The 23852-nt window shown below is 50.6% G+C and overlaps 3 protein-coding genes across 6 annotated transcripts in view; 2 read left to right on the top strand and 1 right to left on the bottom strand.

The window, feature by feature from the left end:
• The first annotated feature begins 3378 nt into the window (after positions 1-3378).
• LOC117867672 (ribonuclease pancreatic beta-type-like) lies at positions 3379-3738 on the top strand. Its single transcript, XM_034752884.1, has one exon. The coding sequence runs from the start codon at positions 3379-3381 to the stop codon at positions 3736-3738; it is 360 nt and encodes a 119-aa protein (XP_034608775.1).
• Positions 3739-5663: 1925 nt separating this feature from the next.
• On the top strand, positions 5664-13092 carry RHBDD2 (rhomboid domain containing 2). 2 transcript variants are annotated; one of them, XM_034752426.1, is made up of 4 exons: positions 5664-5895; positions 7432-7833; positions 8289-8439; positions 11234-13092. In XM_034752426.1, the coding sequence occupies exons 1-4, from the start codon at positions 5709-5711 to the stop codon at positions 11598-11600; spliced, it is 1107 nt and encodes a 368-aa protein (XP_034608317.1). In that variant the 5' UTR covers positions 5664-5708; the 3' UTR covers positions 11601-13092. The 2 variants fall into 2 exon arrangements, with proteins under 2 accessions (XP_034608317.1, XP_034608318.1); XM_034752427.1 differs by having other exon boundaries at positions 7418-7833.
• Positions 13093-16520: 3428 nt separating this feature from the next.
• Positions 16521-23852, bottom strand: part of LOC117867420 (tryptase-like) — a 47915-nt gene continuing 40583 nt past the window's right edge. For all 3 annotated transcript variants that reach the window (XR_004643406.1, XR_004643404.1, XM_034752429.1), the window contains 2 exons: positions 22830-22980; positions 16521-17050 (listed from right to left, as the gene is read on the bottom strand). Coding sequence is in view for 1 of the 3 variants with exons in the window: in XM_034752429.1 (XP_034608320.1) it covers positions 16972-17050; positions 22830-22980 (230 nt within the window). In the remaining 2 variants the exon portion in view is untranslated. The remainder of the gene's footprint in view (positions 17051-22829; positions 22981-23852) is intronic.

Genomic DNA, 23852 nt, shown 5'->3' with positions numbered 1-23852 from the left:
TGTCTGGGGGACAACTTCCTCTCCCCTCAGTGAACTGTATTTTCTTCTGTGCTCCCAGCCCTACTATGTAAACCTGGGATCTAAGCACTCTGCACAAAGAATTGTCCATGTCCGTTGGGAGTTCTCCATGTGACATGCTCTTGGGATTGGGACCGATTTTTCAAACCACTCAACTCACATTTAGGCACCTAAGTAAGGACCAGATTTTAAACAGCACACAGCAGCAGGATGATAGAGATGAAAATCAGCAGTTTATGGAGTTCTCAGACAGCTCCACTCAGAATCCCTGCACCCGTCAGAGAATCCTGCACTCTTACCGGGGCAAAAGAGTTCTAATTTGGATACAGGTGCACAATCAGATACATGTCTCTGCCCTCTAAACAACCCCAGGTGCTTCTAGCCAATAGAACAGACTCAGGAGGTCTGATTCATTCATGCTTGTAAACTTCAATTCCAGAACATGCAGTAGCGCAAAAAAATAACAAGCTGATGCTAATCCAGTCTTGCAGACCTCTATAGTATAGCTAGTCCAGGGAGCGGCAACCTTTGGCCCGCAGCCCGCCAGGGGAAGCCCCCTGGTGGGCCGGGTCGGTTTGTTTACCTGCCACGTCCGCAGGCTCAGCCGACCGCGGATCCCACTGGCCCCGGTTCGCCATTCCAGGCCAATGGAGGCTGCGGGAAGCGGCGCGGGTCAAGGGATGTGCTGGCCGCCGCTTCCCGCAGTGCCCATTGGCCTGGAACGGCGAACTGCGGCTCCCCGAAACTGCGGACGCAGCCGGTAAACAAACCAGCCGCGGGCCAAATCCCTGGTCTAGTCAGTGCTGATCAAATGCAAAGAGGTCTGGATTCTATAAAATTCTCTGGCCACATACCCTGAATGTAGGTTACTTGCCTTATGTCAGCTTCCTGAAGTTGGGGGCATGTTATAGATGAGGCTTGTGGATTTTTGGGGGTTTATTAATTTCATTTTTCAGGGGTTATTTTTAGCAGTTTGTGAGCTCTATGGAGATGTCAAAATGTGTGTGTGGGGGAGGTGATAAGGGCTTTCTCTTTGTATATATGCGTAGTACTGTTTCAAATAGCACAATGTTAAAGTACACTAGGGAACCTTTAGTATGCACCGGTAGGGTCTAAATGGACCAATTAATACACAACATGTCAGTGCACTTTAGAAATCACACCCCTGTAGACCACATTACTGCTCTGTGTAGACAAGCCATTAGATACAAGCCAGGGAGCTGCATGGGGAAAGGAGTGAAGTCAACACAAATTGAGTAACCATTTCTGGTGTTTATTGGATAAACACTGGTTTCATATACAGTAAATCTAGCATTGGGGTGTTTATCGGTTAATTCTGAAAATCAGAAGCCCCACTAATAAATGCTCCCCTGCTTTGGATACAGGCAGTTCTGCAACTAACACTTAGCCCAGCCCTGGTGGTGCGAGAAGATTGCCAGTGATGGACATAAACAGAATATGCAATCAGACCACCTTGAGCACCTTACCAGAGATCAATCTGGGTGGTGCTCGATTCGCCAGCAGGCCTCGTCTCTTTGAGATTTGCGATGATGATAACGTAATACACGCGCAGGAAGCAATCTGATGTGTACACCTTTAGACATCAGACGGAGAGCCTTTAAAGACACGTTTATTATACAGACATTTGCAGTTGCAAAATAAAGTTGTCATACAGCAGAAAAAACCCCGATGTGGACATAAAAACAATAGAGTTATGGATAACCCCCCTCCTGAGACTTTCTAGTTATGTATGGTTCTGGCAGTTTGAAAAGCTGAGCTGCTTAGAAAGACATAGACATAAAAAATATCTAACACAGAGGTGGGCAAACTACGGCCCACGGGACCGTCTTGCTCGGCCCTTGAGCTGCCAGCCAGGGAGGCTGGCCCCCGGCCCTTCCCCTGCAGCTACGCTGCCGCGCGGGCAGCACTCTGGGTGGCGGATCAGCGCGCTCCTGCCGAGCAGAGCGACAGCGTGTCTAGCTCCGGCCAGGCGGTGCGGCTGCCAGACATGCTGCTCTGAGCAGCATGGTAAGGGGGCCGGGGGATTGGATGAGGGCTAGGGGGTCCCAGGGTGCAGTCAGGGGACAGGGAGCAGTTGGATGGGGTGGAGGGGTTCTGGGGGGGGGGGTCAGGGGACAGGGAACGGGGAAAGGTTGGATAAGCGTAGGAGTCCCAGGGGGCCTGTCAGGGGGTGGAGGTGTGGATAGGGGTTGGGGCAGTCAGGGGACAGGGAGCGGGGGAGGGGTGGATAGGGGATGGAGTCCTGGGGGGCGGTTAGGGGTGGGGGGTCCCGGGAGGGGACGGTTAGGGGACAAGGAGTAGGCGGGGTTGGATGGGTCGAGAGTTCTGAGGGGGGCAGTTAGGGGATGGGAAGTAGGAGGGGGCAGATAGGGGGTGGGGGCCAGGCTGTTTGGGGAGGCACACCTTCCCTACCCGGCCCTTCATACAGTTGTGCAACCCCAATGTGGCCCTGGGGCCAAAAGGTTTGCCCACCCCTGATCTAACAGATACCATTCCCCATGAGTTAGGAATCCCCAGCCTCCATCGCTGTTTTTGCTCTGTATTATGTCTGTCTATTTACGCACTGACATGGCCAGCAATACTGTATTAGCAATGTCAGTCTTAGACTGTAAGCAACTTGGAGCACGGACTGTCTCCTGTGTTTGTACAGCACCAAGCACAGGTGCTCTGCAAATAATATTCTGCAGCTATCTCAACACTTGGCTTTTTATCCATAGAATTTCCTACTATTTCAGGTAGCAGGGTAGCAATGATGGATGGGAGCCTGAGTGTGAACAAGGTGCTGGCGATTTTGCCACGCTATCATCTAACTTTGCTGACAGCAATACTAGATAACACACGGTAAAATTGCCCGTGGCTGCCAAGGCCTTGTCTACTGCCCTTGCTGTCACCAGTGAAGCTGCACTGGTGTAGCAGCAGCGAGACATTTTAAGGCTAGTGGGAAGTCAAAGGTGGACATTTTTAATGGAGGATAATTAACCTGTGGGGCACGGTATCAAAGGATGTGGTTGATTCTTTATCGCTTAAGATCTTTACATCAAGATCGGATGTCCAAAAGATAAGCTCTTAGTTTGACCAGAAGTTAAATGCTTGATGCCAAAATCCACTGGGTGAAATTTTATGGCCTCTGCAATGCAGGAGCTCAGACTAGATGAAAGATAGCCTCGTCTGGCCTTAAAATCTGTAAATCTATGAAGTCCTTCCTTGGGTCTCCATCCCTTTGTGTCTTTGTTTTTAATGTAGGTCCATCTAAGCAACATGGCTTTGAAGGGAATGTCTCTGATATGTCTGTTATTCATTGCTACGTCTGTCTTCAGCATCTCTCGCGCTCAGAACCCCATGGCCTTCAGACGGAAACATTTGACCCTGCTGGACACCATAGACCACAACACATGTAACAGCGAAATGAGAAACAAACGGATCGCAATGACTAGAGATGGCTGTAAAAAACTCAACACGTTCATTCATGCCCGCGAGGAGGTTATCGATGCCACGTGCACCATGGGGAAAGTGCATGTCATAAAGGGCCAAAAGTATAAAAAGAGTATCAGTAAATTCAGGGTCACTAATTGCAGACTCTCTGGGGAATACCCTAATGACTGCGAGTACATGGCGGAAAAGAGCGCCTGGAAATATATAGTCATCTCTTGTGACCAGAACGATCGCCCAGTGCATTTTGCAGGGACGCTGAACTGGTAGGAGTCAGGAACTGGGGGAAGGGGTTTATTCCTAATGCTTCGGGGGTGCTGCTGCCTTTTCTGCTGCAACTCACACCATTTAAACTGTCGCCTAAACATACTATTTTGAGAGTGATTTATAATGCTGGAGGCCTCAGCAACAAGGGGTCACTGCTCTCTAATGGGTCTGGTGGTGGGAGAGCAGCAGAGCGATGGAGGAAGGAATAATAATGATGCTTAGCAGTTTTATAGCCCTTTACATTTCCAAAGCATTGCTCCAACATTATGGAAATGAAAGGGAGTGGCTGAAAGAGGGGAGTGGGGGGATTAGAGTGGGGGAAGAGGATTGTTGAGAATGGGAAGCGAGATGGTTATAGGGTCTGATCCCAAACTCAATGAAGTCAATGGACTTTAGATCAGCCCCATAGTGAGAGACGGAAGCAGGGGGATCTTGAATGGGAATCAGTAAGGAAGGCATGGAGGATAGTCCAGGGCAGGGGTCGGCAACCTTTCAGAAGTGGTGTGCCGAGTCTTCATTTATTCACTCTAATTTATGGTTTTGCGTGCCAGTAATACATTTTAACCTTTTTAGAAGGTCTCTTTCTAGTTTATAATATATAACTAAACTATTGTTGTATGTAAAGTAAATAAGGTTTCAAAATGTTTAAGAAGCTTCATTTAAATTTAAATTAAAATGCAGAGCCCCCCAGACCGGTGGCTAGGACCTGGGCAGTGTGAGTGCCACTGAAAATCAGCTCGTGTGCCACCTTCAGCACACGTGCCATAGGTTGCCTACCCCGGTCCAGGGGTTAGCATTTTAGCCTGGGAGACCCGGTGACAATTCCTGCTCTGCCGTAGACTTCCTGTGTGACCCTGGGCAAGTCATTTAGGGCCAGATTTGTAAAGGTACGTCGGTGCCTACAGATGCAGATAGGCCCCTGGTGCGATTCTCAAAAGAGCCTAGCCCCATAAGGCCCAACAGGAGTGATGATTTTCAAGATCCCTTCACTTCCCTATGAAAAAGCCATTGACTTTGCTGGGTTTGGGATCAGACCCTATAACCTTCTCATTTCCCATTCTCAACACCCTCCTCCCCCACTTCCCTCTCTTAGCCACTCCTTTTTATTTCTGTAGGTAGCTAAAGATCTTTACAATTCTAGCCCTTAGTCTCTTTGTGTCCCTGTTCCCCATCTGTACAATAGGGATAATAGCGCCAGCCTGTCTCACCGGGGTGTGGTGAGGAGGAATATCTGAAAGATTGTGCGGTGTTCAGATTCTACAGTTATGGGGGGCCACATAAGGTAGATAGGCGAGTATAGATTATGGGGTGGGGGATTGGGGAGGAAGAGGCGAGACATGAGGGGGAACAGACGCAAGGGCAGGGGGGTTGGTGAGGAAGAAGACAGATTCGAAGGGGAAGTTGGCGAGGGAGGGATGTGCTATTGCTCCACATTCTGTTGTTAACGTAAACGCTTTGGTTGCTTAAGACCTGGAAATGTGCTTTCGCTCTTCTCAAATAAAAGCCATCTGCAGGCTCCTCTCCGCACTGCCTCCCGGCCACGGGCCTTGTGTTTGGGGCAAAGTCTGGGAATCAGGGCCCCCCGTGGCTCAGAGCGGGGACAGGGGCCAGAACCCCACCCGGGCACGTGGTGAAACCCTGGTGAGCGCCTGGGGCCTGGCTCTGAAGTGCTTGGGCTGGGCGCATGGCACCAGGGGTGGGGGGCAGACAATCACTTGCAGCCCAGGCCAGTGGGAGAGGCCTGTGCCACGTGCCCCCACCCCACTGGGGGGCAGGGCGCTGAGCTGATCCAGGCAAGGAGACAGCGCCCCGCCCCGGGCATTGCAGGAGGGGGCGAGGCCTAAGGCGTGCGGGCGGGGCCCCGTTGCTATGGTAGCCGCACGACCCTGCCCGCCTCACCCGGAAGCGGAAGGGGCCTGAACCCGGAAGAAGCCGGGCCGCGGCAGGAAGCGGGCCCCGAGCCGAAGGGGAGGATGCCGGCCGTGCCGGGGAAGAGCCGCTGGGCCGGGGCCCGGCCCTGCCTCCCTACTGCCGCCTGCCTCACCGGGCTGCTGTCCCTGCTGGTGTCCGGGCCCGGCCTGCTGCACCGGGCTGGGGCCGCCGGGCCGCCTCCCCCCTCCGCGTGCTCGCTGCGGCCCGGGCCGGTGCGGGATGGGGAAGGTGAGGGGAGGAGACCTCCCGCCTCCACGGGGTCCGCCCGGGACCCCCTCCACGGGCCCCCGGGAGCTGCTCCCCCCATAGGCCACCGCTCCCCAAGGATCCCCACCTCGCGTGGCTCCTCCGCTCCCATACCCCCCCCCATCCTGCGGCCCGCTCTCCTCTCCTGGGACCCCCCCCCACCGTAGGGACCATCCCCCATGAGATCCCTCCTCCAGTACAGCAGCCGCCATGGGGCACTCCTCCCTCCTGGTCCTGTCTGCTGGAAACTCCCTTCCCCCTGCTGGGGGCCACCTCCCTCCTCACCAGCTGTAGAAATCCACCAACCGTGGGGAGCCTTTCCCCTGTGCACCCCGACCTTCTTCAAAGGGCCTCCTCATCGCCAGGAGATGTGTCTCTCTCCACCCAAAGCTGCTGTACAGTTGCATAATCCTATTGATATTTCCTGTCCTACACCCTTTCCAGACACCACCTCTGTCACACACCCCTCCCCACGGTCCTTTCTCGTGCTGGAACGCTGTCGCCTCAATGGAGAACTCTCCTCATGTGGGGACCTATCCTTCTAGGTCGTAATGTTAACACGGTAGAAGCTGGTAATTGCCTGATGTGGGGTGAAGGGAGAGTTCCTGAGTTCCAGAATGTTCTGGTAGGAGGATGAGGTTAAGATCTCAGGAGCTTAAAGAATCTGCCCTTTCGTTCTTCATACTTCCCCCCCCCCTCCCCCCAATACCCTTTTGTTCATACCGCAGTCCCCGTGTTCTCAACCCCCTCAGGACTAAATGACTTTTGTGTTTCTGCTCTGGTTAACTGAATCTGTCGTGTACTCTTCTTACCTTTTCTTTGGTCCTAACCAGTTATATCAGACAATATTCTCTTTCATTTTACATATTATAAGTATCTCAGAAGTTAGGGTGGGAGGAGGACTTGTTGGGGCACCAAATCCTACCCACAGATTGAACGTTGTATTGGTTTGACTTACTATGTTCAGTCGCAGCCCAGTGCTGAAGAAAGAACTGAGAGTCTGAGGGCCCTGTGGCACTTCTGAGGTATGATATCTTACAAACCTGTCAGTATCCTTCTGCTGGTCCAAAGAAGAAATATCAGCTACTAATGTGTTACAGTTGAAGTGAAAGAAATAAGACCATGATTAGATTGATGTGATTTTAAGGTCTGGTGCACCTTTTATCCTGACAAGGCTAAAAACTTTTTGGCAAGACCAATTCAGATATTTCCGGACCATTACACTTTCCCAAACGCTGGTGCTGGGCCAAGGAGCAGAAAGAAAATGTCCCCCAGGCTAGCACAGCACTAATCTTGACTGTAGTTGGCGCTTTGTCCAGGCTAGATTTAAATGCCCCAACCTATCTGTTTTCCACCCCATTCTGTGGAAGATTATTCTCCAGCCTGATAGAATTAAAAAAAAAAAAATCCTGTAGTTTCCTATTTTATTTTCTCTTCTTCTGATCAAACTTAACATAGTAAATGGCCTAAAGCAAACTCACTGCTGTCTGTACCTCTCTAAAAGGACTGTCTGCTCAGTTCACAGACTGGTGACCTATATCTTTGTCTATGAAGATCTGATATCCCTGGTATGCAGTGGCGTTATCATCTGGTACTTTGCTGGCAGCTTTGAGAAGAACGTAGGCACAGTGAAGCATTGCTTCGTGACCTTGGCCTTCGCCATTTCTTCGGCCCTTTTGTATCTCTTATTTGAGGCTGTCATCTCTGGGGTGTCAGAGGTGGAAGATGCCAAAGGATTTACACCAGTTGCTTTTGCCATGTTGGCAGTGTCCACCACGCGTTCACGGATGAGAAGGGCACCACTCTTTGGGGTTAATGTTCCCATGGTGCTGGTGCCCTGGTTAATTCTCTGCGTGGCATGGTTTATTCCCCACTCCTCTCTCCTGAGTAACGTATGTGGCCTCATAGTTGGGAAAGCCTGTATCCTTTCCAAGTGTGATCACTTGTTTAACCAGTGAAAAGAGCATGTGGGGAGCCTGACTTGTGATGGGGAAGGAGTAGGAAAAATGCTAAATTCTGATTGCTTAGGGTCGCTGACTTTTTGTTGTGCTGGTTCATGGCTTTCTGTCAGCTGCTTAGTGACTCTTAGGTTTATTGTTGCTCAGAGGGGCCTGATCCTGCATCCCTCACTTCCATTGCAGTCAGTGAGGCTTCTGTGTACACAAGGAATGTGCTCTGGAGAGTCATGGTGCTCAGCGGGTCTGAAAACACGGGGGGGAAAAGAAGCTTTTTCCAGCCATTCCACCTTGAGAGAAACCTTGGTTTGGTGGTACAAAGGAGGTGTATTTAGAGTGGTTGCATGTAGAAAGTTAATTCTGTTCTGCCCCTCCATTCGGAACCTTCCGCAGTCTTCCTTAACATGCTGCTAAACTCAGATGGTCTTGGCTATTGCTTCTGTTTGGATCTCCCGGAGTCGGTGGTATCTAAGCTGGATCAGAAGTTCCCTTTCAGCCTGCTGAAGAGAATACCAGGGCTGAAGTATATTCCAGGGTCTTTAGCAGAGAGAAGAGCCTCACAGAGTAGGAAGTAAGTACATGAACTTCAATAACGCTCCTTATAATCCCAAAGGGAGCAGGGCCGGCTTTAGGATTTTTGCCGCCCCAAGCAAAAACAATTTTGGCCGCCCTCCCTCCCCCACCCCCAACCCACGTTTTTTTCTTACCCCACCCCTGGCCCCTCCTCAACTCTGCCCCTTCCCCAAATCCCCAGCCCTGCCTCCTCCCCCCAGGCTCTCAAGCCTAGGAGGGAGGGAGGGAGAGGGAGAAGCAGCGCGTGCGCCACGGTCACTCGGCGTCTCCCCCTCCCTCCCAGGCTCTCAAACCTGGGAGGGAGGGCAAGCAGCGGCACATGAGCAGCAGCAGCGGAGGTGAGTTAGGGCAGCCGGGGCACATTTTTAGGGGCGGCATGGCCCGCGCCAGAATGGCGCCCCTAAAAATATGCCGCCCCAAGCACCAGCTTGTTTTGCTGGTGCCTAGAGCCGGCCCTGAAGGGAGGCTGCAGCTGGGATGTGTAGGGAGTGTGCTCTGACAAGTGCTGGTGGGAAATGACCTTGCAAAGCTATATCATGATCTCCACAGTATTGTCTCCCCTGTTAGAGGAGGGAGTGGAATCTAATGATTAAAACATTACACAGGGAACCAGGACTTACGGCTTTTGTTCCTGGCTGTGCTACTTTGGGTGACCAGATGTCCTGATTTTATAGGGACAGTCCTGATTTCTGGCTCTTTTTCTTATATAGGCTCCTATTTACACACACACACACACACACCCCGGTCCCGATTTTTCACATTTGCTGTCTGGTCACCCTAGTGCTACTTGACTGGTGACCTTTGGCAAATCTCTTAGTCTCACAGGAATGTTGGGATACTGGACTTATACAGCACTTTGAGAGCCCTCTGGTGAAGGGCTTGATATAAGAACACGGTATCAGTTATTAAGTTGTCATTGCCTTCATTACAGAGCACGTTTCCAGGGTAGAGGGAAGATTTCTCTGCAGAAATAGAGTTCAGGGCCTTCCAAGTCCCTTTATGTCCTGGAGCTGTGAGCATTCACTTGTCTTCTGATAGGGTTAGAAATTAGGTGGAATTTTGTCCCATTCTAAAGCACCTTTACTACCAACATTCCAATCTCCGTGGACAGAGGAGGATTTTTTTAATAGGGTTAAACGGCTACGTAGCTGAAGAACTGCAGTGAGTTTTCTAACACAGAAGTATTTTCCCATGATTACAGCTGTTCTCTTATGGCCAAAGGGGGAAATCTGAGGTATAAAAACATGCCTGGAACAATACCACCTCGGGCGGTGTCACTAGATCTAAGCTAAACTGGAACATGCCCTGACAGTGCTTGCAAGGGAGACAAAGGATTTGTGTAGGTGAAAAGTTGATAGGTGGCAAGCTAGGGTATAGATCTACAGTGCCGTAGCCTGCTGTGCACCTGCCATGTGCTAAAAGTTCCATAGTGGGCTTTGATCTGCAGCAGCATGGAACGTCTAGTGCCTGGTAGCAGGGTCCACATGGGTAGCTAGCGCATGGGGGGTTATAGCACTGTAGAGTTGCACCCCAGCGTATCATGCACTCCCTCTCCACATAGAGGAGGAGCCCAAGGGGAGCAGGAGGAAGTTTGTACCTCAGGGGGTTATACTGACCCAGTGCCTTTAAGCTCTTTGGGGCAGGGACTGTCTCGTGCTGTGCATATGTACTGTGCCTAGCTCAGTGGGGCCAGGACTTCTGTTGGAGCCATGAAGTTACAGCACGATTACTAATAATGTCTTTGTTTGGTGAAAGCCTTTGCTGTGCTTCGGAAGGCTCTGTCTTGGGTGAGATGAAATACAGACTCTTTTGGGTGAAAGGTGTTATATAAACGTTAGCTATCAATAAATGTCTGTGTGGGAAGGTGTTTCTAAGACTTTCCAGCTTAACTGAGCTACGCTTGCATGTAACTTTATTTACCAAGCACAAATCCTATTCTCATTTCTGCAGCTTAAGTTTATCCCAGTGTAAAGAACCAAAGCAATTGTAAGGTTTTTTGCTATATGTTGTTCCACTTGTCTGCTAGGATTCAAGTTCAAATATCAAGTTCCCGACCAGGCAGAATAGATTTCTGCAGAGTTGTATGCTTGTGCATGATGTTTTGTGGCCCATGAATGCAAGAACCGACATCGAGGTAATAAAGGAACAATCCTTCTGGGTATTTGGCAGTTGTGGTCTTTGTGACTCCCCATTCTTCCGATTTGATCAGTACTTGCCCTGGAGAATGGGGTGTCACAAAGACCACAACTGCCAAATACCCAGAAGGATTGTTCCTTTATTACCTGGTGGGCAGAGCATCTCCAGGTCTGATTTATCCTGCTGAGTCACACCTCCTCTTAGCAGCTGCTGTTTCTGGATCCCCTCACTCCTGAATTAGTCATTATACTAATAACTGCCCCCGTAGCTCAGAACTGCCTATTCTTCTCTTCTCCTAAGGCCTTCGAGGCTCAGCAGGTGAATAGTTAAAGGACACACACCTTAAATGGAGGCACAAGAGATGCATACAGAATTCTTACCGTGCACGGGGTTCCATGCATGCTTGTACCACAAGGCTATGGCCGTGTATTTTCTCCATTGAGGGGTGTGGAAATGTCTCTAGTGGTGGCCGACCAGCCTACTTGTATTTAACTGCTAAGAAGTGGCAGCTGAACTCAGCCGGTCATGATGGGGATTGACGCTAATGCCCGTTCTGAGTAGTGGAGTCGGAGGGAGGCCTGCCCGACGGGCTCTTGTCGATATTTGGAAATGCCAGATGTGAACACACTAATTTTTCTTTCCCCTTTTCTCTTCAGGATTAATCCAGTGCCAGGCTCATACCCCACCCAGAGCTACTATTGCTCTTCACCTCCAGCCCTTCCTGTGGTTCAACTGCAGCACCCCAGTGCCCAGAGCCTGGGATCCTGGCACAACTGCACCCCAGCGCACATCCATGGTTCCCCCCCATACCAAACCAACCCTGCCTTTGGGAAATTCTATGTGCAGAGCCACTTCGGTGCCTCACCTGGACACTGCTGCCAACCAGCTGATTCCCACTCTCCCCAAGGTGCATGTCTGCCTGATTCTCGGATACCCACGGGGATGGAGGCCAAGTTTCAGTACGCATCAGGGTCCCCTGCAGAGAAAGTGCCAGCTGAGCTTTCAGGAGTCCAAATACACTGATCATCCAAAGAGGAGCAGGACCCTTCTCCTCTCGCCGGCCATTGTGTGAACAGCTTGCAATGGAGTGCTGCTGAGAAAGGAGTCTGCTTCAGAAGGATTCATCTGATGACTGGGGTCAAATCGGATAGTCGACCTCAGCCCCTGAGTTTTCTGTCCCACTGCAGACTGCTTATAGACATTTTTTCCAAGGTTCTGGTTCTTTTATTTATTTTCCTTTTTAATTTTGATACATTTGTTTATCTTGGCTGAAGGCTGTGACCATTACCTGTCTGTCCTTCATTCTCATGTGGATTCCTCACTACACATTGGGGCTATGGCCTCATCTCTCTATACTACAGCTCGGGTCCTGGTTACAACATACTTGTCCCTTGACTCAATTATGCTGTAGTGCAGATGGGCACTAATGGTCAAAACACTGGACTAGTTGGGTTTTAACCTGACTACGGGGACTAAGGTAGCTCCCTGACTCATTTGAAGTTGCTTTGCTGGGTTTCCGGTCACCTGCCTGCGTATAACTGACATAGTTTCATTTAACAGCAGTGTTGAAATGGAGATGGGGAAGAGAGAGATCTGGTTTTATAGTTATGCCTTGGAAATTTTGCATGGTTGCAGGCTGTGTGTTTGAACAGGTTTGTGTTTCCATGTGCATCCATGGGGAAGTTCTGTGCGCTGTGTTACATAGGAGGACAGATACGATGATCACAATGGTCCTTTCTGGCCTTGGAATCTGAGCTGAGATTGGGGGGGGCGGTGGAGTGAACTATATGGTGGCATTTTCTGCCACGCAGAATAGCTGCTGTTCCATCTGCTAGAGTCTCTAATTGGCATCACCCACTCGGGCTGCCTTCCCCAATCATGTTGCTGTCATGTAGTCTGCACGGCAGGCACCTACAGTAATTTTGCATGCTGCCCACAATGCCAGTTTTGATTCATGAGGCTGTCCTAGATATTTGCAAAAGGGGTGGGTGAATCTTATTTAAGGGATTTAGGATATTCACAGGGAGTATGAGGGTAGACTTAAGCTACTGTATATAAATTAATAAATTCCAAGGCTTGAGAAGGCTTTTAAAATGAACAGGGCTGAATCAAATGGAATTTAGCTGTGACCCTTCTATGCAGCATTTGATGAGCTTTTAGAATGGTCTTTGGTGCCAAAGTTAGTATTGGAGACAACTAACATAAGCAGGGGGTTGTGGGAGGTGTCTGCTAGTTAGATCAGCGTGCTGGGACTCAAAAGATCTGTGTTCTAGTCCCAGCTCTGTCACTTCTCACTGTATTATCCTGGATGGAAAGTTCATTAATCTATGTTTGTTTCCCCATCTCTAAAATGGGGATAACTTCTGGCTCCTAGAGGGAAGTGAAATTTGCTTCTTATTTTAAGAGTGTGTTGAAGTACTTAGAAAAGATGTTGAATGAAGTGAAAACTATCATTGTAATTCACCGTGCCTAACATTGCTATAGGCACCAAAGTAAAAGAAAACTGCATATCAGGGAGAATATGATGGTTTCTATTCTGTTCCGCATCAGGATTCTTGGGTCAGGTGAGAAGGGCTAGATTAGGCGCTGACATCAATATATATAGATCACCGACTCCTAAATTTTCATCCTGTCAGTATCTGAAAGGGCAAGGTGCCTCTGCGTTGATGCTCCACTACCAGCTATTAATGTGAATATCAGGTGATTGCCAATCACCATAGCAAGACAGAGACATTGAGAGAAGACTGAGGTACAAAATTAGAACCTTGTGGGCCAGGGTTGGAATAGCCAGGGGAGTCGCATGGGAAGATGGAGGTCCCTAGGCGGAGCTGTCTGAAGAAGATAGGGCTGGTCACAGAACCTGTGTGTGTTACTGCTGGAGATGGCTGCGGTTACCATCTTGTTCACGGACACAACAATTCACTGTGCGCCACCACATTTTCAAAGGTGACTTGTGCGATGGTGTACCTCTTCCCTAGGTGCTGGAAGCATTTCTACTGTGACTGTATTTAATGCAGGGTGACAGATGAGATGCTTTTCTAGAGGTTTTGTTCTGATTTTGTTTAAAAGCCTAGAAGAAACACTAGAGATAGGGATAAAATCAAGGGGGGCGGGGGGCGAGTGACCACTGTCAGTCAAACACATGACTATATTTCTACATTGGTCACTGACAAGTGTGAGGCCTTTTGCCTACAAACCAATAGGCTCTACCAAAAATATTTCCAAATGCTGTAGCATAGAGATGAGTGTTGGTACTGGCTGCTTTATATACATTTCCATGTAACATGTAACCTTTTAGTTTAATCTGAAAAGCAAACGACTTAGTAGCCTCCTCTGATTTCCTGGCCAAAACCAAAAACTGGAGTGTGTCCTCTGTAGGATCACATTCATCACTGGTGGAGCCCCACACTTGCTACAGCACGCTAGCTTTTAGTCGGTGAAGAGAGACACCCACTGGTAAAAGTTGGTACTGCAGAGGTAATGGGGAATGTTAACCCTTCTCGTCATTGCCGAATGCAGTGTCTGACAGACACCATCTAATGTATATGCTCGTGGAAAGGCATATCCACCAAAATATTGACTTATAAAAGTTGCTCCCATGTCAGTCGCTGTGAGAGCAGTGAAGGACATCCCCAAGGTATAACGAGTTTGCAAAAATTCAGCTCAAAGGAACTTCCCTTACTCTGCCCTCCCTGTTGGGTGTAAAGCCTGGGTAAATCAAGCCCTTACACCAAGCTGGTCAGGAAGCCAGGCCTTTGTTGGATGCTTCTGCAGCCAAGGTGCCCCCAGCTGTTCAAACTTGGAGAGCAGCCCAGCTGACCTCACTTCCCAGGATCAGGCATGAAGACTGAAGCATCTTCTGAGTGCACAAATCATGCAGGGCTTTGTAGGTCAAAGTCAGCCCTTCCAGTTGCACCTATAAACTATCTGGAAGCCACTGGTGCAGGCTCTGAAGACAGGAGTTGTGTGCTTTGTATGAGAACCACAAGTGGTGGGTGGCTGCTTTCTTCATTAGCTGAAATGTCAAGTAGTCTTCAAGCGTAGCTCACTTTACAGCGCATTCCTATTGTTCGAGCTAGTGGTGAAAGACTGATTAGCTGTATAAGCAAGGTCTGTATTGGAGAGGGAGGTTCACACCCTCCTTGCCAGATGCAGATGAAATAAATGTTGGCTACTGCTGTCAGCTGAGAACCCGCTAAGACCTTTAGCTTGTCAATCAGAGTAATGCTAACCATCTCGAGGGAGGGAGAAGAAATCACTTCTGCCTCGATGCGACCTTTATCGTACCTGGAGTAAGTTACAGACAACTCGCTTTTATCCAAAGTGCTGATCTCTGCCCATTGCTGCACCGTTTCCGTCCAACAAGAGGAGACGGGGGAGGGGATGAGTTGGGCCATTGTTTTCTTAATGCATGTGCTTGGATTCAAACACACTCGAAAAATAAAGGCCTTACCCCTCGTACCTTTCTCCTCCCCTTGCTCCTCATTCTGCTCACAGCCTGTGCTGATAACTGAAGCCACGTGCAATCCCATGCCCCCTTGCTAGCTATCAAACCCATCAATTTATTGAATCCGTGAAAAGCCAGAACTAGTCAATCACAGTGATTTTCTACCAGAATACTTAGAGTGGGCCTGTGAGGCGTGCATCAGCAGGGAACCTTGGGAAACTGATGCAGGGTCCAAGTGGGAGGGAATGTGAGGACGCATGGAAGCTGCATCATGGGTAAAGCTTCCGGGTTCATCCTTAGCTGAAACTATTATTAGTTAGTTATTTCCCCAGTTGTAATGTGATCTCTATCCACCTACATGGTGTGTGGCTAAATCACAAGCCTTTTGAGATCTGGGCTAGGAAGCTGCCCCAGCAAGGCAAAATGTTTTATATATGTGTACACAGGATTTTAAAGTATTGGTTCCTGTGTCCAGTGATTTTTTTCACTGGGTTGTTTACACTTTTCCTTCACCCAAAGACCAACCAGCCAGCTAAAGCCATTGATCTGCTCCTTAATGAAATCAGAAGCGTCTCCTTTTCCCTGCTCCCCTAACCTTTATTCATGTTAAGTGCGTTCATTTTATTCCCCATTCTTTCTCCTCAGTTCTTCCTTAGTGTGTTTTATTGATTTTCCTTGGACTGTAGTATTATTGAAGCCTGTGGTGGAAATCCTCTGCTCCTCCATTACCCAGCATTGTATCTGTTAATGCTGCTGGCAGCATGTTACCCAAGGAAGCTTCATTTCACATTGGTGCCATTGCGCTTATGGATTTTTCTGGCCTCATTTTTATTATCAGGTGGTAAAATGTTGCCCTAGGGAATCTTCACCACAAGACGTGCAAATTGTAAGCTCTGTGCCTGCCTAGGCCACTGGTGGCAGCAGTATAGACCCAATACATGCATTACAGGTCGAAGTAGTGACCGAAACGACGCTGTTCATGGCCCATTGGAATCCGTACATCATGAGCCTAGCTCATTACTGGTGTAACTCCACTGGCGTCAGAGGAGTTACATCACCAATGAATTTGTGTTGCGGATTGTGGGGGAGTTAGGGCCCTGCACCCCTCTTCCCGAGATTCACTGCGACTCTCAGCCAGCCAGTAAAGCAGAAGGTTTATTTAAGGACAGGAACACAGTCTCAAGCAGAGCGTGTAGGTACGACCAGACCCCCTCAATTAGGTCCCTCTGGGAGGTTCAGGGAGCTTAGACCCCAGCTTGGGGTTCCCTGCGTTGCACCACCCAGCCCCAACCGAAACTAAAACTCCAAACTCCTCCCGCTGCTCCTCTCCTTTGTTCAGTCTCCCGGGCAGAAGGTGTTAATTCTCCCCACCCCCGTTCCTGGCTCAGGTTACAGCTCAGGTAGCTTCCTTCAAGGGAAGTCCCACATCCCCACTGCAACCCCCCTGCAACATTCCCAGGTCAAATCTGCCCTGCTCCCTGCTCCGTCACAATTTGGCCCTGCTGTGCTAAAACAATCTGATTGATCTGCCTTACAGGTTCTCATGTACGGAGGTGCAAGCCATGGAGGATTGATCTTAAGAGCTGTGGCATCCGGGAGTGATAACACGCGCGTAAGCTGCATCTTTGCATAACTAGATCCTTTCTGCCAGGAGCTAGGAAATGAAGTCGTCTTATGAATAAGCCAGCAGGGTCTTGGGTACACACTGCATATTCAAAGGAGCATGCGGGGCGTGTGAGCGCCTCTGAAAATGTATTCTCACATGCCTGTAAGAACACGCACCCAATGTAGCTCCATCAGTTAGATTGAGGAGCAGAGCACAAGGGCCTACGAACTCCAACCCAACAAGCACCCGTGCACACGGTCAGGTGAGAAGGTAGGGTTGCATCCATGGAACAAAAGGAGCAACCTTAGCGAGTGCAGCATAGGGATGCCGGGTTTGGTGTTTTATCGTGGATGGAATGATTCTTTCAATGAAAAGCAGCTCTCTCTTTCCTGGGCACGCACAGGCTCCTCCAGCTGCCATCTGTGGAGACAAGGACAGAAAGATGAGCTACCAGCCACAAAAACAGAGCATGTAGGAGAGAGGTGGTTCTTGTAGTGCTCCCCCTATGGCAGTACAACAGCAGCCAATCGTAGTGATGGTGTTCAGGGCGCTAATCACCAGCCTAACCTGTCTGCAGCCATGGCTGGTCCCATCCACTAGCACAATCCCAGGGGAGGGCAGAGGATGGTGGTTGAGAAGGACTTGCTTATATTGGCAGTGATGGATGGTGATGGCGGAGGCAGAAGGACAAGCACCTCATGCCCTGGTTTTACAGATGGAGAATTCTGGGCACATGTTGCTAGGTCCTTGGTCAGATGAGGAGAGCTAGCAGCGGATGCTACACGCCAGGCAAGTGCCGGGGGTGCAGCTGCTGGGAAGAAAGCCACAAAGCTCTGAAGTGATGTCTGACTATTCTAGCCCCAGAGCAGAACCTGCATTCCTAAGGCTTTGAATGGTTTTTCAGACTTTATCTTGTGGTCTCCGCTCTCTCTGCCTGAGCATTTTCACTTGTTACTAATCCAACCAGTTCTCTGAGGGAGCACTACATTGCTGCTCCTGATGGAAAAACGTACACTAAGATCATTCACTCCCAAGCAAATCCTTACGGGAGTGCATTCTTCTCTGGGATCTAGCAGAAGAATTCACAGGGGGGGTCTAGTTAGTGACTCTTGGGGATTAGTTTATGCCCATAAAATGCCCATAAAGTACCCAAAACTCCCTGTGAGACGATTGGAAATTTTACTCTTATAGTTCTTATCTGCAATATCACTAGCATCTACTTTTTTAAAAAATCATATTTCTTATCCTGGCAACCAGTGTCTCTTATTTCTCCATAATTTGGACAGATCCTGCCCCCCTCCCTGCCCCACCATTCCAGTCACTAGGACATATTCAGCTGTATAAAATGTGTAAATCACATCTAGCCAAGCCATCGTTTCTACAGAGCACCTTTCCTCTAAGCAGCCATTTCACTAACATTAGAATTCGTTTACCCATTTTGATGCACTGGCTCAACGGGGGACTTTGATCCAGATTCTCAAAGGTATGGAAGTTAGGAGCCTACATACCTTTGCAGTTCTGGCCTTTCTTGTGAGGTAACTCCCTTCTCTTCATGTGTCAGTATATAATGCCTGCATCTGTCATTTTCACTCCATGCATCTGAAGAAGTGGGTTTTTTTACCCATGAAAGCTTATGCCCAAATAAATCTGTTAGTCTTTAAGGTGCCCCTGGACTCCTGGTTGTTTCTTCCAATGTCAGTATAAAGGGAAATTCCCTAAATCTAAATTCCCCAGGACTGGGTTCAGTGCTTCTTTCCAGATTCCTTATAGCAAAGGGGGAGAGGGATAGAGAATAGGATCACGTGCAGGAAAGAGCATAAGGCTAGAGGGAGGAGTGAAAAGAATCTACTGCACTGCAACCACAAGGAAAAGGGTAAAAAAAGATCATGGGCTGTGGTATATTTTTAACCCCTCACAGCAGCATTGCTGGTTGAAAGCTGCATTGCACCGTTTTTCCTCACGGGGGAGCCAGAGAATTAAAAAAAAGACTGTACAGTAATTACTTTAAAAAATAATCTATCCCTGAGATCTGTGGTAGCTCAGTGCTTGTCCCTATCTGTGCATAAGTGTTGGACTGTGGCAGGGTAATCGCCTCCGTTTCTGCTCTCTCTAAAGGGAGTTTTATCCCGCCGAGGCATTCCTGGTGGATTTTCCACCTTCCAAAGGGGATGCCTTCCAGCACGCACACCTGGACAGCAAACGCAGCTTTGAACAGCTCTATTGGGCCTGCGACTTTCTGAGTCTCCTTTGTCAGAATAAAAAGCAACAAAGAGTCCTGTGGCACCTTATAGACTAACAGAAGTATTGGAGCATAAGCTTTCGGGGGTGAATACCCACTTCATCAGACGCATGACGGAGTCTGCTTTGTCAGAGTGACCTTCGCTGGCTGAGGACAGCTGACCTTAGTGTCTCTTGCTTCCTCCCCTAGGGCCTGAGCGTTAGGAGAGCCCTTTGGGGGGGGGGGGCGCGTGAGTGGAACTGGGAACCCAGCCCAAGTTTCTGACCTGATAGCACTGTGCGCACAGGGTCACTGATAACACTTACAGGTAGCCAGGGAGAGCAGGATTGCAATTGTGGGGTCCTGGAGGCGGGTGATTAATTGTATCACCAGTGTGCTGAACCCCACAGGCCACCTGTTCAGGTACTTGCATGGCCCTTGTCTCTGTAGTATCTGAGGCCCAGCTCCTCCAGGCATTTAGCGCTTCCCAAGTAATAGAAGAAACCACAGCAGTGCCTTCCTCCTCCCCCCATCACCCTCCTGGCACTCTCTCCCCCTTTCCCCCGCTGGAGGAGTGAACCCCAAATAAGATTTTCCCCCCTTCTTCACACCCAGCCTGAAACCTGTCCCCACACTCATTCAAAGCCCTAGTGTCAGGATGCACCTCCCTTACAGGCACTGGTTTTGGACCCCGCTGTCCAGCACATGGTCCCGGATGGCACAAGCTGAAGGGGCTCTGGAAGACAGATGGGCATACTCAGGGTGATGGATGATCCTTGCCACCAAGCGCTGCCCCTCTGGGGAGCTGGTCCCACTCCCTGCTTGTGTGCCCAGCTGCACGGCATATGCTGAGGATTTGCTGACAAAAGAAAAGAGAGGGGGGGTTATGCAGGGCAGCAACCCGATGCATCATTGCTAGAGGACTGCTGACGTCTAGGTTTGGCCAGGTAGCACAACTTCCATGGGCCAAAGACAGACAAGATGGGATGGGCTTGCGGTGAAGATGCTGGACTGAGACCCAGGAGATCTGGGTTGGATTCCTGGCTCCGCCACAGACACTCTGTGCCATCCTGGGCCAGTCACTTAGGGCCAGATTTCCAAAGATATTTAGGTGTCTATTAATGGGAGTGGCACTTTTGAAACACCAGTAGCCACCTAGATGCATCTTTAGACACGTCAACACCTTGGAAAATCTGGCCTTTAAGACTCTCTGGCTCAGATTCTCAAAGATTCCTAATGGCCACTGAAATGAAAGGGCCTTAGGAGCCTAAATATCTGTTTCAGGATCTGCCCCTCTACGCTTCAGTTCCTATCAATGACATTTTCTGTGTTCCAGCCTTTTGTCTACACCTCAAGGAAGAGACTGCTATCAGTGTATGTGCTATGCCCAGCGGAATGAGCCCTCATCTCTGCTCAAGCCTCTAGGTCCCAAACAAACTGCAAGGATCTTTGGGCACAAACAGCACATCCACGTAACTAGGGCCTAACCTAATCCAGCAGGAAATTCAGGGCAAAGACCTAAGACTGGCAGATGAGACGAAGCTGATGACCCCGTGTCCTCATTGAAACAGGATGGGATGGTACATGTAGTGTCCTGGTTATATTTCTGTCTGGGTAATTACCACCTTCCCTCCTTGTAATGCCTTGCAGTATCGGTAAGAAACGGCATTCTTTGCTTTGCTTCCTGGCCTACATGCAGCTGCCACCTTCCATTATGAAACTGGCAGTGGCTGGAATGTGCTGCCTATGTACAGTATGGAAATGCTCTGAGAGCCTTCAAGATAAATGGTGCTACATCAAGGTCATAGGCGTGCGCACGGGGTGTGCCGGATGTGCCCCGGCACACCCTAATGCCCTGAGCTCTGGCTGGGAAGGCTGCTCCTCCCCCCTCCCCTCCTCAGCTGTTTGCCGGGCAGGCTCAAATCAACTGCTTCCTGCCTCCCTGCTCCGGCAGGGGCTGAGTGAGTCACACACACACACACACACACACACACACACACACACACACACACACANCACATACACACACACACACACACACACACACACACACACACACACACACACACACACAAAAAGCCTTAGGGTTAGGTGTGGGCGGGAGTGCGGGGCTATCAGCCCCTGCTTGCCTAGGGCTGCCCCGCACCTCTTGGGCTGGTGGCCATGGCGTCCACGTGTATGGCTGCTCCCTGCCAGCCAGGCTCCACTCCAGCCACAGTAGGCAGCAGGTGACCCAAAGGAGCCCAGCTAGGCTAGGGCTGGGTGCAGTGGGCAGGGCCGGCTCCAGGGTTTTGGCCGCCCCAAGCAGCCAAAAAAAAAAAAAAAAGTGGCAATCGCGATCTGCGGCGGCAATTCAGCGGGAGGTCCTTCGCTCCGAGTGGGAGTGAGGGACCATCCGCCGAATTGCCGCCGAATAGCTGAACCTGCCGCCCCTCTCCGGAGTGGCCGCCCCAAGCACCTGCTTGCCAAGCTGGTGCCTGGAGCCGGTCCTGGCAGTGGGAGAAGCTCCAGATACCGGCAGGAGCCATGCGGGGGTGGGGGAAGAGAAGCCCCAGATGGGGCTGGAGCCACGTGGGGGGAGGGAGTGGGGGTGGAGGAGAAGCCTGGACCCCGGCAGGAGCTGCACTGGCAGGGTGGGGGGAGAAGCCTGGACCCGAGCAGGAGCTGCACTGGGGGGGGAGGGGAGAGAAGCCCGGACCCTGGCAGGAGCTGCACTGGAGTGGGGGGCGGAAGAACCACACTGGGGCAGGGAGGAGAAGCCCTGGACCCTGGCAGAAGATGTGGGGTTGAAGTCCCCATCTCGGGAGCCCCAGCCACCCTAGTGGCAAAAGTTGCAGGGCTAAAGCCCTGAGCCCACTCTCTGTGGAGCTGGCCTGAGCCTCTCTGTCTCCCATCCCACCTGTGGAGCTGGGGCTGCGTGCTTCTGCGGGGCAGTGTTTGGCTCCGTGGGGAGGCTAGGACCCTCATCTCATGGTAAGGGGTCCATGGCCAGGGGGGTTGGATAAGGGGTGGGGGCAGTCAGGGGACAGGGAGCAGGGTGGGTTGGATAGGGGGTGGGATCCCGGGGGGATGGTTAGGGGCAGGAGGTCTCTGGAGGGGGCAGTCAGGGAGCAGGGGGGGTTGGATGAGTCATGGGAGTCCCATGGTCTGTCAGGGGGCAGGGGGTGGATAGGGGTCAGGGCAGGCAGGGGACAGGGAGCAAGGAAGGTCCTGGGGGGGCAATTGGGGGGATCTTTGGAGGCGGTGGTCAGGGGACAAGGAGCTGGGGGGTTGGCTGAGTCAGGAGTTCTGGGGGGGCTGTCAGGAGGCAGGGGTTGAAGAGGGGTTAGGGGAGGTAGGGAGCAGAGGGGGTTGTATGGGTCAGGAGTTCTGGGGTGGGCCTGTCAGGGGGTGGGGAGCGGTTGGATAGGCGTGGCAGTCCTGGGCATCTGTCTAGGGGCAGGGATGTGCATAAGGGTCGGGGCAGTCAGGGGACTGGTAGGGGGTAGGGTCCTAGGGGGGCAGTCAGGGGACAAGGAGCAGGGAGGCTTAGATAGGAGGAGAAGTTCTGGGGGGCAGTTAAGGGCAGGGGTCCCGGGAGGTGGTAGGGGACAAGGAGCAGGAGGGGTTGGGGGTTCTGAGGGGGGCAGTCAGGGGGCGGGAAGTAGGAGGGAGTGGATGGGGGCAGGATGGGGGTGGGGCTAGGGCAGGGTGGGGCTCCCTGGGTGCACACCCTAATGAAACGGGCTGCGCATGCCTATGATCAAGGTACAATATTATCTATCATCAGCTTGGCCTAGAGCAACTGATGTGGCTTATTGGCACATTCATCACATTAGCTCTCCCTGTCTCATCTCCACAGCTGGGTCCATGTATCGGTTTTCAGACTGCGGGCACCCGTGTTCTCTCACTCCCTTGCCCTTCTGTTGCGCTAGCGGTATCCATAGAACTTCCTTCCCCTGATTAAAATGAGCCAGGCTGATGGATCTCACCGACACGCACCTGGTTGTGACACAACTTGCCATGCACAACACCCAGCCCTCTGAGATCAGGCTTCCTGCACATGCTGGGTCTCCGTTCTTCCGCTCTGCGGCTTGCCATGGCCACGGTGCATCGGTGTCACCCCCAGGCACCGACGAGCAAGTGCCATAATCTAATGGGAATCAGGTGGAAACCAGTGTCAATGGTCCTATATATTACAGTAGCGCCGGTATTATATACATATACAAATTGAGATGCGGCTCCCTGTTGCGCCAGGTGCTGTACACACACAGAAATGAGCCTTTGTCTACGCACCCAAGTGGCACCGGTTTATCAGGTTGTTAAACTGGTTTAGTTAAACTGGCTCACAGCCCCATGTGGACACATTTTGCTTTAACTTCATGCAATTTTTTTTGACTGGATGAAGCCAAATCAGAATGAGCCACTCAAGTTGAAATGCTGACCTTCTCTACATACTAATTTAGATCCAATTAGAGCAACCCCCTGTGTTGACACTCCTATTTCAGTTTAAGAGTGGCTTATTTCAGCTTAAATCTGGTCTTAAATCGATTTCGGGGCTTGTCTACATGACGGAGCCTTTGCTGGTACAGCTCTGCTGGCAAGGCCCCGTAGTGGAGATGCAGGATAGGCCCACAAAAGTAGTTCTGCCGGCATAGCCGCACCACTTCCCTGAACAATATCAGCAATGCTCCCAAAGCACTCTTCTCTTAGTACTGTTGTGTCTACACAGGGGTTTTGATGCCACAGCTATGTAAGCCAGGGAGGGTGATTTCCCCCTACACTTGTAGCTATGTTTGCAAAACTTTGTAGCGTAGACCAAGGGTAAACTAACTCAGCATAAGCCTGGTTTAAACCAAAATACAAGTGCCTTTGGCCCTAATGTAATGAAAGTGGTTTCAAATCACACCTGAAGTTAAAACACTGCAGGGAGACAAGGCCTCAGACTGGTGCTAGTTTGTGGGCAGAGCAGGCCTGAGAGACCGTCCCTGCCCCAATGATCTTCCAGACAAAGGGGGAGAGGGA

This window comes from Trachemys scripta, chromosome 18 (genome assembly GCF_013100865.1).
Source record: "Trachemys scripta elegans isolate TJP31775 chromosome 18, CAS_Tse_1.0, whole genome shotgun sequence".
Classification (NCBI taxonomy): Eukaryota; Metazoa; Chordata; order Testudines; family Emydidae; genus Trachemys; species Trachemys scripta.
This window is presented reverse-complemented; position numbering and strand designations above follow the sequence as displayed.

Coding starts and splice junctions, on each gene's coding strand:
- LOC117867672 (XM_034752884.1), top strand. CDS start 3,379: ATGGCCTTCAGACGGAAACATTTGACCCTGCTGGACACCATAGACCAC.
- RHBDD2 (XM_034752426.1), top strand. CDS start 5,709: ATGCCGGCCGTGCCGGGGAAGAGCCGCTGGGCCGGGGCCCGGCCCTGC. Junction 5,896..7,431: donor GCCGGTGCGGGATGGGGAAG/GTGAGGGGAGGA, acceptor CTGTCTGCTCAG/TTCACAGACTGGTGACCTAT. Junction 7,834..8,288: donor CCTCATAGTTGGGAAAGCCT/GTATCCTTTCCA, acceptor TGCTAAACTCAG/ATGGTCTTGGCTATTGCTTC.